Source organism: Protomyctophum bolini (genome assembly GCF_963924005.1).
Source record: "Protomyctophum bolini genome assembly, chromosome: 5".
NCBI classification, from domain to species: Eukaryota; Metazoa; Chordata; class Actinopteri; order Myctophiformes; family Myctophidae; genus Protomyctophum; species Protomyctophum bolini.
This window is the reverse complement of record NC_137866.1, coordinates 47,798,236-47,820,380: the sequence shown is the minus strand read 5'-3', so window position 1 is coordinate 47,820,380 and position 22,145 is coordinate 47,798,236. Positions and strand designations below refer to the sequence as shown.

Below are 22,145 nucleotides of genomic sequence, written 5' to 3'. Positions count from 1 at the left end.
CATTACCAAGCTCCTTGGGTACTCTCCCAGTCATATTGACAAGATCATGCAGCAATACAATCCACCTTTGTAAGTGGAATGAACTGCAGGACACCGTGGGCTTTTGGGTTGAAGTGTGGCAGTTCAGGGATACATATACATATATGTTGCATCCTGTAACATGGCATATGGTGGTATACTGTCTGTATGTTGTATCGTGCATTTCTATGAGACGTGATCAGCCTGTGCAGCATCAAAGTGCGGTGATGGAAGCTGTGGTGGATGTATATAGGACTGCAACTATATCCATGACTTTCTAAGCCATTACTCTACATTACTTTGCGATTCATCAAATAATCAAGGATATTTTATGTTTTTTTATTTCTCAACAAACTGATTAACATCATAGCCCATGTTATATCCGATAATTTGGAAATTATGTAATCGGCCCCCGATTTCTGATCACATATCACATAAAATAAAAGCATAAAATAACATAAAAATAATAGTAAAAACATAAAACAACATTAAAATAATAGCAAAAACAAAGGCCTAAAACATTGAGGGCATGAATAAACAAAGAGAAAATAAAAAGGTTAAAGCTATCTACAGAGGCTGCCTGTCTAAGCCGTTGGCCCATAGAAGCAGAAGGCTATACTTCACTGTGTTTTATATAATCCATTGTAGGTGCTATAGGCACTTGGAGCAGGGCAGCAGTAGAAGACCTGAGGCGGTTTGGGCCGGTTTGGGACATATCTAGGCAGGCAGTCATAGAGGTAGGAAGGTGCCAGACCATTGAGAGCTATATAAACAAGTAAAATATACGTTTAAAATCAATCCTAAAAACTACTGGAAGCCAATGTAGTGAAGACAAACCGGAGTAATAATGTTCTCTGATCTTAATTTTAGTTGAAGCTCTGCGGCTGCCACATTTTGTGAACAAGTTGAACCAATAGAACTATACTGTCATAGAGGACATGCAGTGTTGCAGAGGTCTCCGGACTTGAACAGGTGAAACACATTGACCAGTGGGAACATAGTGACCGAGCCGACCAGCGAGCCGATCTGGGCCGCGGCGCCGCACCACACGAGGGCGCTGTGGCTCCTGTCTCTCAAGATGACTCCCACCATCACCTTCACGAAGGACAGACTTCCGGTGAAGGAAACCCACGACACCACCTGGAGGTGAACACACCAGAGTTACCGTGTGAGTCAGTCAGTCAGTCTACTCGCAAAGGGAGCCGCTCAAACATGTTGCGTGCGTTAATGTCCCCGACATCGATGAGGGAGGCGGAGGAACGCGGCCAACGTGTCGTGCGGCGCTCTCCCCTCCCGCTTTCTCTACATCTGACCTCACAGGTCTTTAACCCCTTTTGGTGTTTGGCATTATGTTATGATTTAGCTATTGAAAAATGGCAGATCTACAAGCTCATAGCGCGCCACCGAGTGGCGCGCTACAAGCTTGCAGGTCTGCTATTTTTGAAAAATCGAAGAACGACTGACATAAACAGATATATAGCTTTTTCAGAAAAGTGTCAGGATGTAGAAGACTTTTTGAATCTGATCTCAGGTCAAAATTGGTTAAATCCTCTGAGCAGACCTTGATTGAACTGTAGCCTATACTTCCCAGTGCTTTTTCTTTCTGCAAACTGTCGTATGAACTTGAAGTATTCAATGAATCAAATCAGTCACATGGTCCTCCAGCCAGACAGGAAGATGCAGGGGGGTAGATACATTGAAAATGTATTTTGATACAAAATACAAATACTGGGTCAAAAAATGTATCTAAATACAAAATACAAATACTGGTCTGAGAAATGTATTTGAGATACAAATACGTATTTTGTATTTTGAAAATACATGAAAATACATTTTCATGAACATGTGTATAATGATAAGTAAATTCATAATTGATTGCCAAATATTAAATTAATGACCTGTCAGAATGTCTAATACATTGAAGATTATTAAGAAGAACTTGAAGATATGAGCCTTGTGAGGTTAGTCTCCAACAACTGAAGGCCCGCCCTACTCTGCCTCTCATTTGTGGTTCAATTTGAGTGTGTAAGCTTTGATTGATTGATTGATTGAAATAATTATTAACAATTTGCAGAATTACAGTACATTTCAAGCAAAAAAACAATACAAAGACTGTTAACTGTGAGTGGACGACCCAATTAAGCATTACACTTGTTTACAACAGGGTCCACCATGTTCAATTCATCAAAACATTTAGAGACGTACAAATAGACACTTCTATATAGTTAAAGAACAGCACAGGAATTCATCATAAAGGAAGTGATAAAATGGCCACCAACGTAATCAAAAAAGTAAATCAAAGAACAAGATTCCTTTACAGGATCTCCTCACTGGTCAACAAAATCACCTTGAAGACCTTAACAGGAGCCCTCGTACAAGGTTTCTTTGACTATGCATGCACCTCTTGGTACCACAGCACCTCAAAGGCCCTTAAAACAAGGCTCCAGACCTCCCAAAACAAACTGGTCAGGCTCCTACTTGGCCTCACCCCCCGGACCCACCTCACCCCTGCGTACAGCATCTTGCAATGGGTCTAGTCCACAAGATTCGATACACCACCAAGATACCCATGTACCTGTCTAAATACTTCCTTAATGTAAACGAAGTCCACAGACTCCACACCCACAACACCAGAGGGAGTGCAACAAACGATGTACAACCCAGATCCGGCACAAACAAGGGACTAAATTATTTTCGCTCCTATGCCACTAAAATGTGGAACGCCCTACCAACAGTCATTAAGACATGTGAATCCCTTGACTCCTTCAAAACCGCTCTCAAAGGGCACCTACGGATGGCTGCAATTCAAAACTGGCCCCCATAAAATCTGAATCCCCCCCACTGCCCCCCCCCCTTTTTCCCCCTCACTGTATATGTTTATTTTCCCTTTTTGCTTCCTTTATGATGAATTCCTGTTCTGTTCTTTAACTAATAGAAGTGTCTATTTGTACGTCTCTAAATGTTTTGATGAATTGAACATGGTGGACCCTGTTGTAAACAAGTGTAATGATTAATTAGGTCGTCCACTCATAGTTAACAGTCTTTGTATTGAGTTTGTGCTTGAAATGTACTGTAATTCTGCAAACTGTGTTTGACATCAGTGACACTGACATCACACATTGTGTTGTGTTGTGTTGTGTGTATGGGTGGGTGCGTGTGTTTTGCCCCTACAGTTTAAACCTGAGGCAGTGTAAATGTTTAACATGATGTGTCCATTTGAGAATAACATTAAAACAAAAAAAGTATTTTTATGTATTTGAAATACAGAAAATACTCAATCTGAGAGTATTTTGATACAAAATACATCTCATTTCTTCCATCCCAGCGAAATACAAATTACAAAATACAAAAAAGTATTTCAAATACGTATTTCAAATACTTGTACGGTATTTCAAATACTGCCCATCTCTAGGTACATGGTTGTTCCATATCATCTCCACTTACAATGAGAGCCTCTCCTATGGTAGAGTTGTGAAGCAGGGGACAAGGACTCATGGCCGCCATGGCCATGTTGTAGCCTCCGAACCCAGAGCCCAACACACAGAGTACACCTAAGAAGACCAGAGACCTGCAAACAACACAACACGTTTACTCCTTATGCAGTGGTTTTTGATTGATTGAAATATCTATTAACAGTACATTACAGTAGGCTACAATTCAAGCACAACTCAATACAAAGACTGTTAACTGTGAGTGGACGACCCAATATAAGCATTACACTTGTGCAATTCATCAAAACATTTAGAGACGTACAAATATACACTTCTATAAAGCCAAAGAGCAGAACGGGAATTCATCAAAAAGGAGGTAAAAAGGGAAAAGAAACAGGGGGGGGGGGGGGGGGGAGTCAAGGGATTTGCATGTCTTAATGACTGTTGGTAGGGCGTTCCACATTTTGGTGGCATAGGAGCGAAAATAATTTAGTCCCTTGGGTTTGTGCCGAATCTGGGTTGTACATGGTTTGTTGCACTCCCTCTGGTGTTGTGGGTGTGGACTTCGTTTACATTAAGGAAGTATTTGGACAGGTATATGGGTATCTTGGTGGTGTATCGAATCTTGTGGACTATAGAGTCTAGAGTAGACCCATTGCAAGATGCTGTACTCTGTGTTCGACCCTAAGCCATTCCAGCCTGTCAAAGTGGGCAGGGGGGTGAGGCCAAGTAGGAGCCTGACCAGTTTGTTTTGGGAAGTCTGGAGCCTTGTTTTAAGGGCCTGTGGTACCAAGAGGTGCATGCATGCATAGTCGAAGAAACCTTGTACGAGGGCTCCTGTTACGGTCTTCAAGGTGTTTTTGTTGACCAGTGAGGAGATCCTGTAAAGGAATCTTGTTCTTTGGTTGACTTTTTTGATTACGTTGGTGGCCATTTTATCACCGGAAAGATTAGCCTCCAGGATGGAAATATTTTTGAGCTACCAACTATCAATATTTCAACAAGCAACTTAAAGGAAAAACAAACCCAAAGATGCTTATAATGAGCAGAGCAGACATGGCAACACTGGTCACCAGTACAGTATTACCTGTTTGGAAATTGGAAACAACACAGCCAAATACATCAGTGTTGATTTTGTCGACTAAAACTGTGACGAAAAATGATCGTTGACTACTTAATTGTTTAATTGAAAAAAACTAAGCTATGATGACTAAAACTAAGACTAAATATATTGACAATTTCATCAGCAAATATAAACTGTACTAAAATGTTAGGGAGGGACTAGTGGAGAAGAGATCCAGCAGAATGTTTGGTTGCGCATGGGTGTTGTACATTTTCAGCATACAACCAAGTGTCAAATCAGGAATTACGATGCCAGCAAGGCCCGCCAAATGATTGTTTTACTAAATCAACTGTACATTTAGTTACATAAACTAATACTTATGATATTTATTTTACTAAAACTAGACTACACTACACACTACACACTAAAACATTGCAGATGACTGAAATGTGACAAAAACTTAATTTTATTATGGGCTCCATTTTCGTCACTGCTAAACCCCTTTACCCCTAAACTTCTTTGCCTTTTTTACTACTATGAAAAACATTTTTGAATAGTTGAAATGGCCAGTCTACAAGCTCACAACGTGTCAATGTAGATTGCTATAGTTGAACTATTCAAAAATGTTTTTCAAAATAGTAAAAAAAAGAAGTTTAGGGATAAGGGGTTTAGCGGTGACGAAAATGGAGCCCTATAGGACTGAAACTAAATAAAACATTCAAAACCATGCAACACTGCAGGACAGTAGGCCTATTATTATAATTAATCATTAATAATATAATAATTATTGTGGGCGGCTGTGGCTCAGGAGGTAGAGCAGGTTGTCCAATGATCCGTGGGTCGGCGGTTCGAATCCCGGCTCCTCCTCCTGTCCACATGTCGAAGTGTCCTTGGGCAAGACACTGAACCCTACATTGCCTGCAATGAGTCGGTCGGTGTGAGCTGTGCCACCGTTGGTGTGGGAATGTGGGAAGTGAGGACGCTGGCGTCGACTGTTCACCGCTTCACCTCCCAATGTATGACTGAATGAACCGTTGTAAAGCGCTTTGAGCACTTGGAAAAGCGCTATGAAAATGCAATTCATTCTTCTTCTTATTATTATTATTATTATTACCTGTTTGGAAAGAACATGGCAACGACGCAGGCCAGCGGGTTGGCCACAGATGGCAGGGCGGCAGAGAGGTGGTAGGCCAGGTTGCCGTAGGGCATGCAGGAGTAGGTCTGCACCGACGGCAGCAGCCCGTTGCTGGCCGCGTTGACCCACACCACCAGGCAGTAGATGAAAGCCAGCTGGTAGACAGAGTGTTTGGACTTGGCCAGCAGAGGCCTGGACTGACCGCTGTCCTCACTCTGCTGCTGCTGCTTCACATCCTGGGCTGGACATCCTGCTGGACATGTGGATTAATAGAAGTATATAGCTATACACTCAGATATTTTACTTAACCCATTTTGGTGTTTATAGCATTCTGTTCTACTTTAGCTATTGAAAAATAGCAGATCTACAAGCTACGAGCTTGTAGGTGTGCTGTTTTTGAAAAGTCGTGAAAATGTGGCGCAAGTCTTTGAATATATATTTCAGAGCGAACATTTTTAACTAAAATATTGGCTTCTGGGGGGGGGGGGGGGGGGGTGCCTGGAAGTACACATTTTGAGATGGGGGTCCGTGGCCCAATAGAGATAATTCTGGGGGTCCTTGACATGAAAAAGGTTGAGCACCGCTGACATAGAAACATGGGTTTTTCAGAAAAAAAATGTTAGAAGCCTTTTTTTATCGACCTCAGTCCAAAATGGGTTAAAGGAGTAGTTCACACAAATAATGACTTGTTTACTATCAATTATACACCCCATGAAGCCTTGAATTCATGGGAGATTTGTTTTTATGGCATTCCTGAGCCAATAGTTTGATGACCGGCGGAGTCTCAGGTGTCCTAATGAGTCTCCTACTGACCTGATGACCGGCGGAGTCTCAGGTGTCCTAATGAGTCTCCTACTGACCTGATGACCGGCGGAGTCTCAGGTGTCCTAATGAGTCTCCTACTGACCTGATGACCGGCGGAGTCTCAGGTGTCCTAATGAGTCTCCTACTGACCTGATGACCGGCGGAGTCTCAGGTGTCCTAATGAGTCTCCTACTGACCTGATGACCGGCTCATCCAAGTATTGGCTCAGGGATGCGACGAAAACAAAAACAAATCTCCATGAATTCAAGGCTTCATGCAGGGTGTATAATTGATGTTTTTTTTTTTAAAGCAGTGGCTTTTTAATTTCGAGGAAAAGCTATAATTCTGAGAGTGTACAAATGGAACGAAATGAGAAATGGGACACTAAAGTGTCCGTTTCTCGAAAGACTACAGGGTTTAAGTGGTTAAATACAGTACTATAGGCTAAGTAGTAAATATACTCAGTTACTTTCCCCCTGCACTACACACGCTGCGTTGTCCAGGCCCGAAGGGACGGACGCCACGGCGCCTGCAGACACCAGGCTGGCGGTGGACAGGTCGTAGACGGTGCGAGGGAGTCTGTCCAGCGCGCAGAAAGCCGCCAGGCTCACGCACATCATGGCCGCCAAGAAGAAGAAGAAGATCTCCGTGGAGAAGTGCGGAGGGAGATACTGCGTCTGCAGAATGGGATTCAGTTGTGTTGTCATTTTGTCACCATGCAGGTTTTGACAGGTGTATTTTTGAGCGTTGCCAATTAAGCCCTCCAAATGAGTGTATATATAGTATGTATGTCCCGAGTATACCCTGTCTGAGTACGACCTATTGTCACCTGCAGTTGATGTCTGAGCATCACCCATTGATACGAGCTCACAATGCTCACACTTTTCAAAATATCTTTTTATACATTTGAAAACTTGTATAAAGATGGAGCACTCTGCATAATGAGTACTTTTACTTTTGGTACTTTAAGTACATTTTGAATTTCCGGACTTTCACTATTTCTACATTGCAGTATTTATACTTTTACTTAACCCATTCTGGGCGGGAACCCCTTTTGGTGTTTTAACTAACTAACTAACTGTGTTATACTTTAGCTAGTGAAAAATAGCAGATCTACAAGCTCAAAGAAGCGCGCCACCGAGTGGCGCGCTTATACGAGCTTGTAGGTCTGCTATTATTGAAAAATCTTGAAAATGTGGCACAAATCTTTGAATATAATATATTCTTTCAGAAGTCATGCAGGCCTATTAAGTAATAAATGTGAGTATACGTTTTCCACTGATGATGTTAGTCATAAGGCTGCAGCAGGCAGCAGGAATGTATTGAGGTGTTGGAGTTGGACATAAAGAAAAAATCACACCCGTGTGAACTGAACCTCTCTCTCTCTCTCTCTCTCATTAGCATCACTATGCCTCTCTCTGTTTCTGGCGCCCCCTACTGGTACTAATAAGTCATACACTCGTGCTCATTAACGTCACATAGGCGGATAGCCTACATAGTCACATAGTCATGGACATTGCTGGTTGTGTATAGGAGTGGTTGCACCACTCAAAAAGTAGCAGCCGTGTACACGATATACCTGCAACGAGCTGGCGTTCGCGGTGGCATTGGTGACGTTGGCGCACGTGGCGATGCCGACGCCCTGCGCCAGCGCCACCAGGCCGGGCAGCAGGCCGCTGAGCCCCTCGCCGATGAAGAAGGTGGTGACGTAGTGCGCGGGGAGCTGCGTCATGAACGGCAGGAAGGTGACGGACGAGGTGCAGTCCACCAGCGCCAGGAAGAAGGTGATGACAAAGAAGGCAGTGCTGCGTTTAGCTCCGCACACCACCGTGGTCCGGTCCCAGAAGAAGGCCAGCAGGAAGCAGGACACCACGCCGATGGACAGGATGCTGGGGAAAAAGTATCAATACAATTTACAGTTTAGGCATTTAGCAGACGCTCTTCATCCAGAGCCATTTACAGTAAACAAGAACAAAACATGGTAATACTGTTACATCAGCTGTGTGCGACCTCTTTCGGTCATCATGACCATTTAGGTGAGAGTATAGTAACGAAGTTTGCTCGGTAGACAGAGAGCTTTGCCTTCTGGCTCAGCTCTCTTTTCGTCACAACAGTGCGGTTCAGCGACTGCAATACCGCCCCTTGCCACTCCGATTCTCCGGCTGACCTCCTTCTCCGTCCTCCCCTCACTCGTGAAAAAGACCTTGAGATAACTCCTTCACCTGGGGTAATGTCTCATTCCCTACTTGGACTGCCAATCCATCGTTTTCCTGCTGAGAACCATGGCCTCAGATGCTGATTCTCACCCCACTGAGATAAACTGCATGCTTGTGGCACACAGATCTCTGTGAAGTTAAAGCTAGTTAAACCCTGGTCGATTGCATGATTGGCAAATGTTCATTTATATTTTAAACACCAAAATACAAGGATTGAAAACCCTATGTCCATGTTTCGTAAATGGATGCCCCACTTGATCACACTACACTGACTACAGCATCACACAAAAGTATCACAAGTAAGTAATATAGCAGAAGCCATGTCAGCATCCAATCACATATTGTTTTGATTTGAACCACACTCGTCTGTGAACCGGTCCAGTGAGAGCTGAAGGTCTTGGACAATTTACAATTTACAATTTAGGCATTTAGCAGACGCTCTTAATCCAGAGCGATTTACATTAAGCAAGAACAAAAAGGCATGGGAATACATCACATAAAAAGCATTTATCATGAAACATGCGTAAGATAAGAAAGTAACAGTGGAATATCTATATAATGAAACTATACATATATACTATACTATGCTATACATATGTACTATGACGTGCTATGACTACATACAATGCAATTCTAGTGCTGTCTACATAACATGCTATAAGTCTGTATCAAGTGCTATCTAAGTCTACAGAAATGCTATCTAAGGGGGTATAGGGTAAGTGCTATGGGCCATGATGGAGTCTGAAAAGGTGGGTTTTCAGACAACGGCGGAAGATTGGGAGTGAGGCTGCAGTTCTGACTGCAATGGGAAGTGCATTCCACAGTTTTGGAGCCAGAAGGGAGAAGAGTTTGGGACGTGTGGAGCGTTCTCCCGGCGTTTTTAGTGAGGGTATACTTCCAGCTTCCCTGGACAGATGTTGCCATCAGGACCACATCCTCTGCAAAAAGCAGTGAAGCAATCGAGATCCTGTCCATGCTAATCACAAACAGGATAGGGTGACAATGCGCAGCCCCATGGCGGAGGCCAACCCCCGGCGGAAAAGGAATCCGATTCAGTCCCGAGCACACGGACAACAGCTCTCGTTTTGGGTGTACAGAGATTGGATGGCCCTCAACAAGGTCCCCCTCGACCCATACTCCTGCAGCATCTCCCACAGAACCTCCGCCCGGGGGACCCATGAGTCATATGCCTTCTCCAAATCCACAAAACACACGTAGGTCTACCAGAAACCTGGCCATATCTGGTCAGTTGTTCCACGGCCAAATGACCAAATGACCGTATAACCATACTTAATATTCACCAAAGCCAGACTAGACCAGAACTCCCACCACGGCAGTCGATTGATCCCTTTGCAACCACTATATTAATTGCAAGTATTTCCTGCAGCTTTAGAAGTCCAAAAATCTGAACGATCCCTTTTTTGCGTGTTCAACCGCGTGACCTAAATGTCATGCCAATCCCGCTATATACTCATACACAGAGTATGTACCTGTAGATGACGGCGTTCTCTCTCAGCAGGCCCGGTCGCACTTTGTGCATGACGGTGACCAGCAGGGGGCCCAGGTTGGCCAGTTGGATGATGACCGTCAGGTAGGACGGCAGCTCCCAGCCCTCCGGGAGGACGTTGACGATGAGCGGCAGCTCCACCCACAGGCCGTTGACCGCCACCCAGGAGCCCAGGCCGAACGCACAGGCCAGGAGGTGGACCAGCAGAGCCATGCCGAGGTCTGGGGGGAAGACGCCAGTGTTGTTTATTTAACTTAAAGTATTTCGACATTGCAATACTCTTTAGTCTTCCGGAATTCACAAATGAGACTTGAGTAAAAGTGCAAAAGTATTAATTGGCATCAAAACTTTTTTTTTCCAAATGTAAAACAATCTTTTGAAGATAGCAGATCTACAAGCTTTTTTTCTTTTTTTTTTCTCCCACACTCACCACCTGAACCCTATAGCAACCCACGAGGCGTTGTGTGCTTGTGGATCTGGTGTTTTCGGCCAAGAGATTTGGTGTAGAGGGGAAAAAATAGCAGGGACGAGCAGACATGTAGCCCAAGGTCAAGTTTATACTATTGAGGGTTTATGTCTGAAAAATAATTAACATGAATCCACCCGGCGTAAAAAAAAAAACATTCATTGACACGACACTGATATGACAGTGCTGTCATACAATTCTATGAAGCTCTGTATAATCTATGGAAAAGTTTAATCTGCAGCACAATTTTATAGAATGTGTAGTGTGGGGTCCCCCTCTCTCTCTCTCTCTCTCTCTCTCTCTCTCTCTCAGCTAATAGGTGTCCATTGAAGACACCTGCTCTAGCACCCACTTTGAATGTCATCAACCGATAATCACCAGTGGGTTACTTTAACTTACTTATCATTGTCAAGACGATTTTATCGACCTACTGCATGTATACTGTGAGCCTACTGTGAGAGCCTAATATCGGTTGATTTTCATTCGTTCGGAAATGCGCCCTGAACGCACTGGTGTGCTCTCTTGATTTGTTTATTCAGTGCACTCTCGGTGCGTTGTCGTTCGAAAATCCAGTGCGCTGCGCACCGGGTGTGCCGAGTGCCCGCACTGAGCGAACCTACCCTGAAGCTGGGGGTCGTCCGGTCACGGTGTGATTCGTGTGAATGCGTCACAGCTGTGGTCGCTCGTAAATAAGGCACACTGAACGTACTCTGTCACGTCACCGCCCACCACACTCAACAAACTGACCACATTCCCGGTGCGCATTTCCGAACGCACCCCTAGTCTCTCTCTCTCTCTCTCTCTCCCCTCTCTCTCTCTCTCTCTCTCTCTCTCTCTCTCTCTCTCTCTCTCTCTCTCTCTCTCTCTCTCTCTCTCTCTCTCTCTCTCTCTCTCTCTCTCGACAGACTCACACAATTCCTCCTGGCAAAAGGAAGCGCTGAAAACGATCAGACAGTTGTCGCCGTCCCCCCTCCCGTCCCCACTTAATTTCGTCCGTGCAGTCGTGTAAATTCTTCCCACAAATCAAATTAGTTTAAGCATAGCAGTCGGAGATTGTGGAATAGTTGTCTGGCTTATATACGCAAGACTATATCGATACTCCCAACGGTGGCTGGATGACCTAGAGAAGAAAGTTTCTAAACGGGTTACAGTTCAAACACCCATCGGCCAAAAGCAACACATACGAACGGCAATCCTCCTTTTTGTTGATTTATTCTTAAAATGGGCTCTGACTACAGGGGTTTTATACTAAATTTACAAATGTAGGCATTTAGCAGACACTCGTAATACATAACGAATTACAGTAAGCAAGGAAAACACATCAAATGCATAGAGATAGTGATCTAGGATCATATGTAAATCAAGAACCTAACTTCAGTATAAACAGGCCTACCAAGAGAAAAAAACAATACTCTGTACACTGAGACTACTACAGTACACATTATAGGATGCCATGTCTACAATGATCTGGCATCTGTCTACGTACAGTATTTAAGTTAAGTTACATTTTAGCCGATTCATACTCCTAGGGCCGATTCATACTCCTATTTTAGAGCCGAATAAAAGTCGGTTCGGCGCTGTAGAGCCTACAATTTGACGTCATTTGAGGTTCGGGGGGGCGGGTAACGTCCTAAAGTCGGCTCTTCGGTGCTACTGAAAATTTCTGACGAGCCAAAATCATTTCGGCACTACAGCGCCGAAACAGCGGTAAAATAGGAGTATGAATCGGCCCCTATTTTAGAGCCGAATAAAAGTCGGTTCGGCGCTGTAGAGCCTACAATGTGACATCATTTGAGGTTCGTGGGGGGGGGGGTCGGGTACTGTACCGTCCTAAAGTCGTCTCTTCGGTGCTACTGAAAATTTCTGACGAGCCGAAATCATTTGGGCACTACACTACATGTTTAGGAGCAATATAAACGTGTGTGTGTTTGTGTTTGTGTGTGTGTCTATGTGTGTGTGTTTGTGTGTGTGTGTGTGTGTGTGTGTGTGTGTGTGTGTGTGTGTGTGTGTGCGTGTGTGTGTGTGTCTGAAGGAGTAATACCAGTAAGACGCGCAAACACGGGAAGCGAACGCAGCTGAGACCCTGCAGATCATTGCGAATGCACTGAGCACTTACTATGAGACCTAGCAGATCATGTCTGTCCGTGTGTCCGTGTGTCCGTGTGTCTGTCCCGCTATCCAAATAGTAAGTGCTCATTGCGTTCGCAATTAGAAAATGTGTTTTACATATGTCGGCCTCCTGGTGATGCTATAAAGAGCAGATGTGAAAAATTTCAGGCAAAAGGTTTTTCCTTGGCCTCTAGGGAGTTGGCATAGGCTACAAAGTTATCCACAGATCCGTGCAGTTAGAGGTAAAACAGGCCGTTCTCGGGTACCGTCCTAAAGTCGGCTCTTCGGTGCTACTGAAAACACAGCGCCGAAACAGCGGTAAAATAGGAGTATGAATCGGCCCTTACAGTTTGTATTTCTGTTTGCCTTTCAGGCTCCAATAGTCCATAACCACAAATTGCACAAGGCAGATATGTCCGGTGATAAAATGGCCACAAACCTAATCAAAAAAGTCAACCAAAGAACAAGATTCCTTTACAGGATCTCCTCACTGGTCAACAAAAACACCTTGAAGACCCTTACAGGTACAATGTTTCTTCGACTATGCATGCACCTCCTGGTACCACAGCACCTCTAAAGCCCTTAAAACTAGACTTCCCAAAACAAACTGGTCAGGCTACTACTTGGCCTCACCCCCCGAACCCACCTCACCCCTGCCCACTTTGACAGGCTGGAATGGCTTAGGGTTGACGACACAGCATCTTCAATGGGTCTGGTCCACAATATTCTATACACCACCAAGATACCCTGCATGTACCTGTCTAAATACTTCCTTAATGTCAACGAAGTCCACACCCACAACACCAGAGGTGTTGCACAAACCATGTGCAACCCAGATTCGGCACAAACAAGGGACTAAATTAATTTCGCTCCTATGCCACCAAAATGTAGAACGCCCTACCAACAGTCATTAAAGGTAGAGTCAGTGATTTCACTTAATTCAAATATCACTTATTTTTTTTGTTTTGTTGTGATAATCCTCCCTACTATAGAGTGTGCTGACCATATAAGGAGTTCCTCCCTGTCCCCAGTTAACCCCTGGGGGTCAAAAAACCTTAGGTTTCGTTTTTGTTCTCTATCCTGATTGGATGAAAGCTTGGGTCCCACAGCCAAAAACGAAACCTAAGGTTTTTTGACTGAAATCACTGACACCCCCTTTAAGACATGTGAACCCCTTGACTCCTTCAAAACCGCCCTCAAAGGGCACCTATACGGACGGCTGCAATTAGAAACTGGCCCCCGTAAAATCTGAATCCCCCACGCCAAATGTGGCGGGAACCCCTTTTGGTGTTTTAACTAAGCATTATGTTATACTTTAGCTATTGAAAAATAGCAGATCTCCTGGTACCACAGCACCTATAATAAGCCACAGAGTGGTGCGCTACGAGCTTGTAGGTCTGCTATTTTCTGAAAAATCGTGATAATGCGGCACAAATCTTAGAATATATATTCTTTCAGAAGACTTTATTTTTTATTTTGACGTCAGGTCTAAATGGGTTAATTGAATAAAAACAAACAAACTAAAATCATTAATTTACACAACACTGATGGTATAGTTGCTATAAAGTCTATATCTTTGAAATAAATGAAAAAGGTCTAATCTGCACAGCAATATTTGCAACATGCAATATTAAGACATTGAATAATAGATAGAACCCTTACTTTAAAATCCCTTTGCTCCCAGGCTGTGTTACAGGGAACACAAACTGAAGGGTTTGGATGTGATGGAATGTGTGAGATCAGAACGTTGTGTCCAGTCATCAGTGGTCAGGTTAACTGTTAATAAATCAATCAATCAATCAAACATTAACCACTTAAGCCAATTCAGAAAATAGCTGGGGGAAAAAAGGCACCAAGCTTGTATATGGGCTGTTTCCCACAAGAAAGAGTACAGGGCCAAGTATTGAGGGTTGAGTGATTCAATGTCTGAAAATACACATTAAAATGAATCCAGCATATTAATTGAAAATATTGTGTAAACAAACAAACAAACAAAAATGATGCATTCATTAACACTGATGGTAGTTGTTATAAAGTATATATCTTTGAAATAAATGAAAAAGGTTTAATCTGCAACATAACTTTATACCATATGTAGTGGGGGGTCCCTACTTCATATATCTCTCTCTCTCTCTCTCTCTCTCTCTCTCTCTCTCAGCTATGGGGTCCTTGGGGTGAAAAACTAAAACTTTTCCACCCTAAAACATGATCATCAGTTATTATTATTATTATTTAAGGAGGAAGAATCTCTTTAAAAAATTGTACAGTATTGTTAAAATATTGTGTGTACCGGTATGTCACTATATCACTGTTTTTTCAAGACATCATTGCACATAACAACCACACCAAAAAGGGGTCTAATGAAGTAAACATGAACACATGACTAACTGGGGAAAATACAAGAATCACAGCACTCCATCTTTAAAGAAAGAAACGTCCTGAATGGAAAACACTATGACGGGACTTGAAAGTGTTTGTGAGGTTATCCCAGAATGACCTCATCACAGCACAGCTGCTGTGCTGCTTAATGTGGATTAATTACAGATTAACATTCCCATTCCTATAGCTTGTAGCCTATACCTTTTACATATTTTGCTAGTGATGTCTTTTGTTGTAGCATAAGAGAGTGAGTTACCATGTCACACACTTTATGTACCTCATGATATTTCATATTTTAAACTTAACTTCATTTTGTGAATATTTCCATCCACTATTTTTATACCAGCATGCTGTGAACTTGTGTCGTGACAATGACGTGAAATTGAAATGACAAATGCCCATTTTATGCCATAAACACAATAGTCTGGTTAATTATTTACAATTTAGCTAATAGCTATAGACAAATCCACGGAGTGTATAGGAAATCAATGCTGACGTGTCAATCTGCGCTTAACATGCGACACCTCAGCAATGGCTGCGCCCAGGGCACCCTATCTGTATCTATAAAATCATATAGGCACCACATTGTTGTATGATGGTGTTACTTACGAAAACAGCAGATCTACAAGCTGGCAACGAGTTGCACTGATTGTTTTCTGTTTTGTTTTTACTGAACACATTCTGAAAAACGTTTCCTCTAATGACTTGCCCACTATAGGGAAACTGAAGTATGAGGGAACAGAAAGCAGACAGAAATAGAAAAAGAATGAGTCACATCGTTGTCATTATATTGTCAAGCACCCGTTAAAGCTGTGCAGCAACAGGCATGCGTTCAAGTTGGACAAGGCCGAGTCTCGTGAGGAGGAAGACAAAATGTAAACATATCTCATGTGATGAGCAGTTAGTTAGTTGGTATAAGCCCTTGTGAAACTGCAGTTTTATGGACAAAAAAAAATTGTCCTCATTCTTATACTTAATATTATCCTATCCTGAATGAGTTCACCTCATTTCCCAGAAGCATATACTGTACATACACATAATGTACAAGGAATAAAAGTTGCATAATGTACACAGCGTGAAAAGTCGGCAGTATTGAGCAATACACAGTGAAACTTCATTTGTAGTACTATATAGGATGAATACTCACACAGGTGGTGTTGTTGTTATGACGTGTATAGGGTTATCTGTCATCTTACATGGTTGTAGCAGAGTCATTCACAAACACACACTGGCGAAGCAACAATGCCTTGTGGGTAGTGCAGGTCAGAGTCCAGCCTACTAGTCAACACTACATAATGTGGCTGCACGAGACCTGTGTGTGTGTGTGTGTGTGTGTGTGTGTGTGTGTGTGTGTGTGTGTGTGTGTGTGTGTGTGTGTGTGTGTGCACGTCTGTCTCAGTCTGTCTGTCTGTCTGCCTGCCTATTATTTATTAATGATGTATTCTTCAACACGGCATCTTCTTGTGTATTAGCCACCATTGTGGAGGGTAAGATAAATGCACGTGCTGTACATGTAAACGTTGCGCACACACACGCACACTGAATGCCCAACAACGCAGCGTGTTGTTCATGAGTGGTTGGGTTCGTTTTAAAACGGCCCGGCCGGTGGTGGTGGACTCAGACAGTCAGTTCAACAGGCCCCTTTCTCTCTCCGGGACTGTGAAACCGTCATGAATCTCAGTCAGCATTCACAGCAAAGTTTACGAAGTCCACCGCGGAGCGTCTCACCGACTCCATGATGAATCTGCACGGCAACGGCAAGAAGCTGATGGCCGTGCGCATCGTCAAGCACGCCTTCGAGGTCATCCCCCTGCTGACAGGAGAGAACCCCCTCCATATACTGGTGATAAGTGGACAGGAGAGAACCCCCTCCATATACTGGTGATAAGTGGACAGGAGAGAACCCCCTCCCATATACTGGTGATAAGTGGACAGGAGAGAACCCCCTCCAGGTACTGGTGATAAGTGGACAGGAGAGAACCCCCTCCAGGTACTGGTGATAAGTGGACAGGAGAGAACCCCCTCCATATACTGGTGATAAGTGCTGGTCATAATGCCTTACAAAAGTCCCTGCTAAACTAAAGTGGACCCATGATGACACTTGACAATGATTATTGCTGTAATTTTTATCTTGGCCAAAAACTGGACACTGGGAGAAGGTTATAATAAGCATGTTCAAAATCAAAATATGTCGTAGGCCTATATCTGGCTATGCTTACCTAATTTTGTTTTCCAGAATTAATGTCCCGTTTAATATTTTATTTTTGCATTTTGAAGCCTATTCAAATATCAAATTGTCCTCTCAAATATCAAATTAAGACATTTAATAATAGATAGAACCCTTACTTTAAAATCCTTTTGCTTCCAGCTGGCTGGGAACAAACTGAAGGCTTTGGATGTGATGGAATGTGTGAGATCAGAACGTTGTGTCCAGTCACTCATAGTGGTCAGGAAGATGAGGATGAAAGGCAACACATGCAACCATCCATCCTTCTTCTATGCCACTTATCTGGAATCGGGTTGCAGGGGAAACAGAGATTTCCAGTGGTCCCTCTCATTGAGTAACATTATCCACTTCCCCCTCCTTTGGTGCATCCCCATGCGTTCCCGCAGGCCAGTGTGGAGATGTGATCCTTCCACCTGGTCTGTCGTCTGCCAGGGGGTCTGCTAAACCCATGGTGAGATGTGCGCAGAGGACCTCCCTGAGGAGACGCTCAGGAGGCATCGTACTAGATGCCCGAACCAATTGCTGGCTCCTTTCCGCATGTGTATATATCTCTATGGGAGATACACATGCAACCAATTACACTAATTAAACACAAATAGGAGACACAGTGCACCAAATTTGCCACTTAAAAAAATGCACGCACGCGCACACACACACACACACACACACACACACACACACACACACACACACACACACACACACACACACACACTTCAATGTCAGCACACTCATCATCACATAGAGTATAGTACCACCTGAATACCAGCTGTAGGAGCCAAAATATACATTTTGCATGTTATCTTTGTTTGTTTTTTCCCACGCTTGGTATTGATGTCCCAAATTGATTGATTAGCTCCTGCTCTGTGTCTCCTATTACCTTTAATTCATGTCAAGTGTGTGTGTGTGTGTGTGTGTGTGTGTGTGTGTCCCGGACAGCGCCGGCATTCAGTGAGAGAATGGGGGTCTATAGGACACATCAGCACGCGACCCCAAAATAATAATGCTGCCATTGACTCGCGACCTCAACCTAACACGTGCCCGTTTGCTGTGCATTTGTAGGCACATGTAATGTATCAATCCTCTAGGCCAGGGATATGGTTTTGTAACAATCATGTTTGTAATATTTTTGACATTGTATTTCACTCATTGTGTAGAATTGCATTCAGGTGTGTAAAATATCTGTACACACCGTCGTCAACCTATCGTCAGTGCCCTGCGTGTGGGGTCCTGACCCCAACTTTGGGAACCTCATCAATGATCTAGGGCAGGGCTTTTCAACTGATTGTGAACCAGGGACCACCACCCTGACTAAGAATCAAACTAGGGACCACTGTTGTGTTGGGAGGGTATATGGGCTAAGCTTAGTGCTTTCATAACACTTGCTAATGCTATGAAAGCATATATATGCAATATATACGTATACCACTGTTTCTTAACAGATGGCCCACGGACTATACTAGTGGTCCATGGCATAATAGGCCTGCAGGTGGTCCATGGGAAAATGTTTTAAAATATAAATGAAATGTCTTTGTTGGATGTATTAAAATATGTTTAAATAATACAGTATTTCAAAAGTCCATCCTACGAAAATATTTGAATCGATAGCTAATAAAAATATTGAAATGAAACATCAAATGTAAGGAAATATTTGAATTGATAGCTATTAAAAAGCACGATACTACGTGCAACAAATTGTATCAAGCCAAGGCATTATTTAACTGAAATATACGAGTGGTCCAGAGCCAAAAGATTGCTCCCGATGTGCTAGTTGGTGCCTTTCATGGTTTCCGCTGCCATCGGTGTATGAATGGGTGAATGTAATGCACAATCTATGTAAAGCGCCTTGTATAAAGGCGCTATATAAATGCACCATTTACCATTTACCATATATATTTTGAGAACCACTGAACCACTGAATTTCTTAACCTCAGACTTTCACTTCCCAGTAACTGATAACATTTATTAGGCCATATTGTGAGGTCCCTTTTCGTTCAGTTTCGTTCCCGCGTCATGGGCACTACACATTCAATGCATTTTTTCATAGATAATACCCTTCTGGACTTTGGGTTAAAAGTTCTACTCATAATATCCTGCAGTATTTTGTCACAAGCCTGAAATGTATATATAACCAAAAAAAACGAAAATCTTGTGCTGCTGATTTTGCTTGTAAAATGTGTTATATTGATTTTGGCAACACAAAATCTTTCTCAAATGTCATAAATACATATACCTAACATCTGAAACAAGTACTGGTGCCTTAGTTTACTAATTGTTGACCGTTTATACAGTAAGTTTGACCTTTATTAACAGCAAGACGTTTTTTGGTTTTGTTTGGAAGCACGTCACACATATAGTTCCCTGCCGAAGCTCAGCTTCAGTTGCATACTCTTAAATGGTTTGTTCATTGGGAAATAAGTAGTCGCTATAAATACAATACCAGCGCCAAACATCAAATAGTATAATACCAGCAGCAATAGAGAAGTACCGTCTGAATACCAACGCAGTGCACACACATCAAATATAGTAGTGGGGCGCCACCTATCAACAGCAGGGAGGAGTTGGGCGGGAGGAGTCAGAGCCATAGTTGTTTGGTCTGGACAGAGTTACAAGTCGATCTGTTCACTTCATGGGGCCAGGCTCTTCTACGTACATAGACTTCTATTGGTTTGTCCCAAGTTTACGGAATGCATTGGAGTCTATGGGCTTGCGCAAGTACATGAACAACCACGTGACCAGGCCAGGCTGTTTTCTGCCCCCTCAATGTCGTAACTCATGTCTTACTCTATGGCTCTGGGAGGAGTAAGACGAAGGCTCTACGTCATCTCGGCGGGGGCTCCTCATTGGCAGGTGAGCCAGTAGGATACAGTATTGACACACGTGTCTGGGAAGGAATTAATTGGCATAATGACTAAATTGGGGAGAAAAAGGGGTTATATATATTTTTACCGTCCAGTTTCACTCCAGCTCTCTCTGTCAGTCACATACCTCATGAATGATGCAATATTCAGGCCAAGGTGATAGCTTGGATATGATCACTATCTACCTTATCTATATGCTGGAATCATGACATCACACGCCGAATGTAATATTAACTGTACCTTTAATATTGATGTCCTTGTAGGCCTATATTGCTCTCCTTTATGGGAACATGAAGACATTCTTAAAGACTTGTGTGTGTGTGTGTGTGTGTGTGTGTGTGTGTGTGGGGGGGGGGGGGGGGTTAATGAGATAAGAGTCACTGTCACACAACTTGTTGGGAAAGTTTGAGAGCAAGAGTGTCTGTCCTGCTGTCTTTGTTTAGTTTGTCACTGTTTAACAGTTTTTTGTTTTTTCTTGTCTATCACATTTATATACCTTTTTTATTATGTATTGTATTTGGAACATTTACACTACCTGTCACAATATTATTTTTTTCATTTCATATCACTTAATTACTCATTATCTGTCAATGATATTCTGAAGTTATGTCATATACAAAATGCCTAATAAAAACAGTATAAAAAAAAAGAGTCACTGTCACTATACAAGTGTACAAAGTTTTTTCAAGAGAACAGAGTAAACTGAGCCATGAAGATGTATTGGACTGAAAGTTTGTGAATAAGTATAGCATATATGTATAGGCTATATATAATGAGTTTGAAGTACTGTACAATAGGTTATTCCTGGTGTCTGCCTGGACATTCTATGATATCTCTAGTTCTAGATAATAACTCAAAGCTCACACTGTTATTTTAGATCCGTTTATTAGCCAGAATACACAACTCTGTACAAAATTTGCTTTCTTAATCCAAATACATTCTGATGGTGTCACATGGTAATAACTGTGATGTCTCTTAATATTGGTAGCCCTGCTGTTCTTTTGAGACCTACTGGGGTGAGATGGTACTCAGAATGGTGATGCGTTTGGGGTCCCAGACACAATTCTCTTCCAAATCGCTTTCCACCATGCCACAACCGGGGGGCACCCATGCCGTGTCATAACCATAGGCATGCCAGGTCTGCTTCTTCGGATGGTCTTGTCCATCGATGGCGATCACCTTGCCCACGTTTACTTTCACCTTGAAGACAACACGCTGGGACTCATGGAGTTTAAGGGGGTATCGGCTGGCTTTGAGCAGGTCCCGGCTGAGGTACACCCCAGGGCCCAGCATCCCCTCCTTAGATGGGCAGAAGCCCTGGCTCTTGATGAGCACGGCACTTTGCTTGGAGGTTCCATGGTACATGACGTAGGTTCTACCGGATGTTGGCGGTGACAATTCAAGGCGTTCTACTCCAGGTGGGAGAGGGAAGTCATCTTCGGCCCATGTGAACGTACTCATGTTGGTAGAGATTTATTCTGTAGGAGTATGAAATGAGCTGAAGTGAAAATAAGAATCTCTTTATATTATGCACAATCAAACTAGAATCTGCTGTTTTAGTTGTGAAAATTAACATTAACTAACATTAACAACTACTGTATAGCATATTATGTTCCACAAAATTATAAAGTTAAAGTAATAGCAATCATCCTTCCATAAATGTATAGACTCAGGGGGTCCCAGACAAAAGCTTGGTGATACCCCAAACTACATAGTGTTGCTTTAAAGTCAAGTGATACTGATAAATACAACAAAATATAATATTATGTTGACTGATGCAAACAAATGTCACAAAAGAAAAGAAAATTTTAAATACTACTTATTCTTATTGTTTTTAAAAATACAGATTACTTAAGTACAAAAGAAAATCAGTTCCAACCAACACACAATTGTGAACTTACCTCGTGAAGTTGGACTGTGTCGGTGTAC

The 22,145-nt window shown here is 42.8% G+C and overlaps 2 protein-coding genes across 3 annotated transcripts; both read right to left on the bottom strand.

Moving 5' to 3' along the window:
* Window positions 1–604: 604 nt before the first annotated feature.
* On the bottom strand, window positions 605–15,847 carry slc52a3-1 (solute carrier family 52 member 3-1). 2 transcript variants are annotated; one of them, XM_080764759.1, is made up of 8 exons: window positions 15,738–15,847; window positions 14,412–14,525; window positions 10,158–10,395; window positions 8,031–8,340; window positions 6,921–7,128; window positions 5,627–5,900; window positions 3,463–3,586; window positions 605–1,158 (listed from the first exon to the last, which is right to left on the bottom strand). In XM_080764759.1, the coding sequence occupies exons 3-8, from the start codon at window positions 10,385–10,387 to the stop codon at window positions 946–948; spliced, it is 1,359 nt and encodes a 452-aa protein (XP_080620885.1). In that variant the 5' UTR covers window positions 10,388–10,395; window positions 14,412–14,525; window positions 15,738–15,847; the 3' UTR covers window positions 605–945. The 2 variants fall into 2 exon arrangements, with proteins under 2 accessions (XP_080620885.1, XP_080620886.1); XM_080764760.1 differs by having other exon boundaries at window positions 5,627–5,897.
* Window positions 15,848–21,162: 5,315 nt separating this feature from the next.
* LOC308316265 (uncharacterized protein) lies at window positions 21,163–22,145 on the bottom strand. The gene is made up of 2 exons (XM_080764770.1): window positions 22,118–22,145; window positions 21,163–21,694 (listed from the first exon to the last, which is right to left on the bottom strand). Exon 2 carries the CDS (start codon window positions 21,675–21,677, stop codon window positions 21,225–21,227), a length of 453 nt encoding a protein of 150 aa, XP_080620896.1. The 5' UTR covers window positions 21,678–21,694; window positions 22,118–22,145; the 3' UTR covers window positions 21,163–21,224.

What these genes read in the sequence shown, in the direction of transcription:
- slc52a3-1 (XM_080764759.1), bottom strand. Translation starts at nt 10,387, where the DNA reads ATGGCTCTGCTGGTCCACCTCCTGGCCTGTGCGTTCGGCCTGGGCTCC. An exon ending in GCCATGTTCTTTCCAAACAG is followed by an intron (nt 3,587 to 5,626) that starts GTAATAATAATA and finishes TGTTGTTTGCAG; the next exon opens with GTCTCTGGTCTTCTTAGGTG. An exon ending in CCATAGGAGAGGCTCTCATT is followed by an intron (nt 1,159 to 3,462) that starts GTAAGTGGAGAT and finishes GTTCACCTCCAG; the next exon opens with GTGGTGTCGTGGGTTTCCTT.
- LOC308316265 (XM_080764770.1), bottom strand. Translation starts at nt 21,677, where the DNA reads ATGAGTACGTTCACATGGGCCGAAGATGACTTCCCTCTCCCACCTGGA.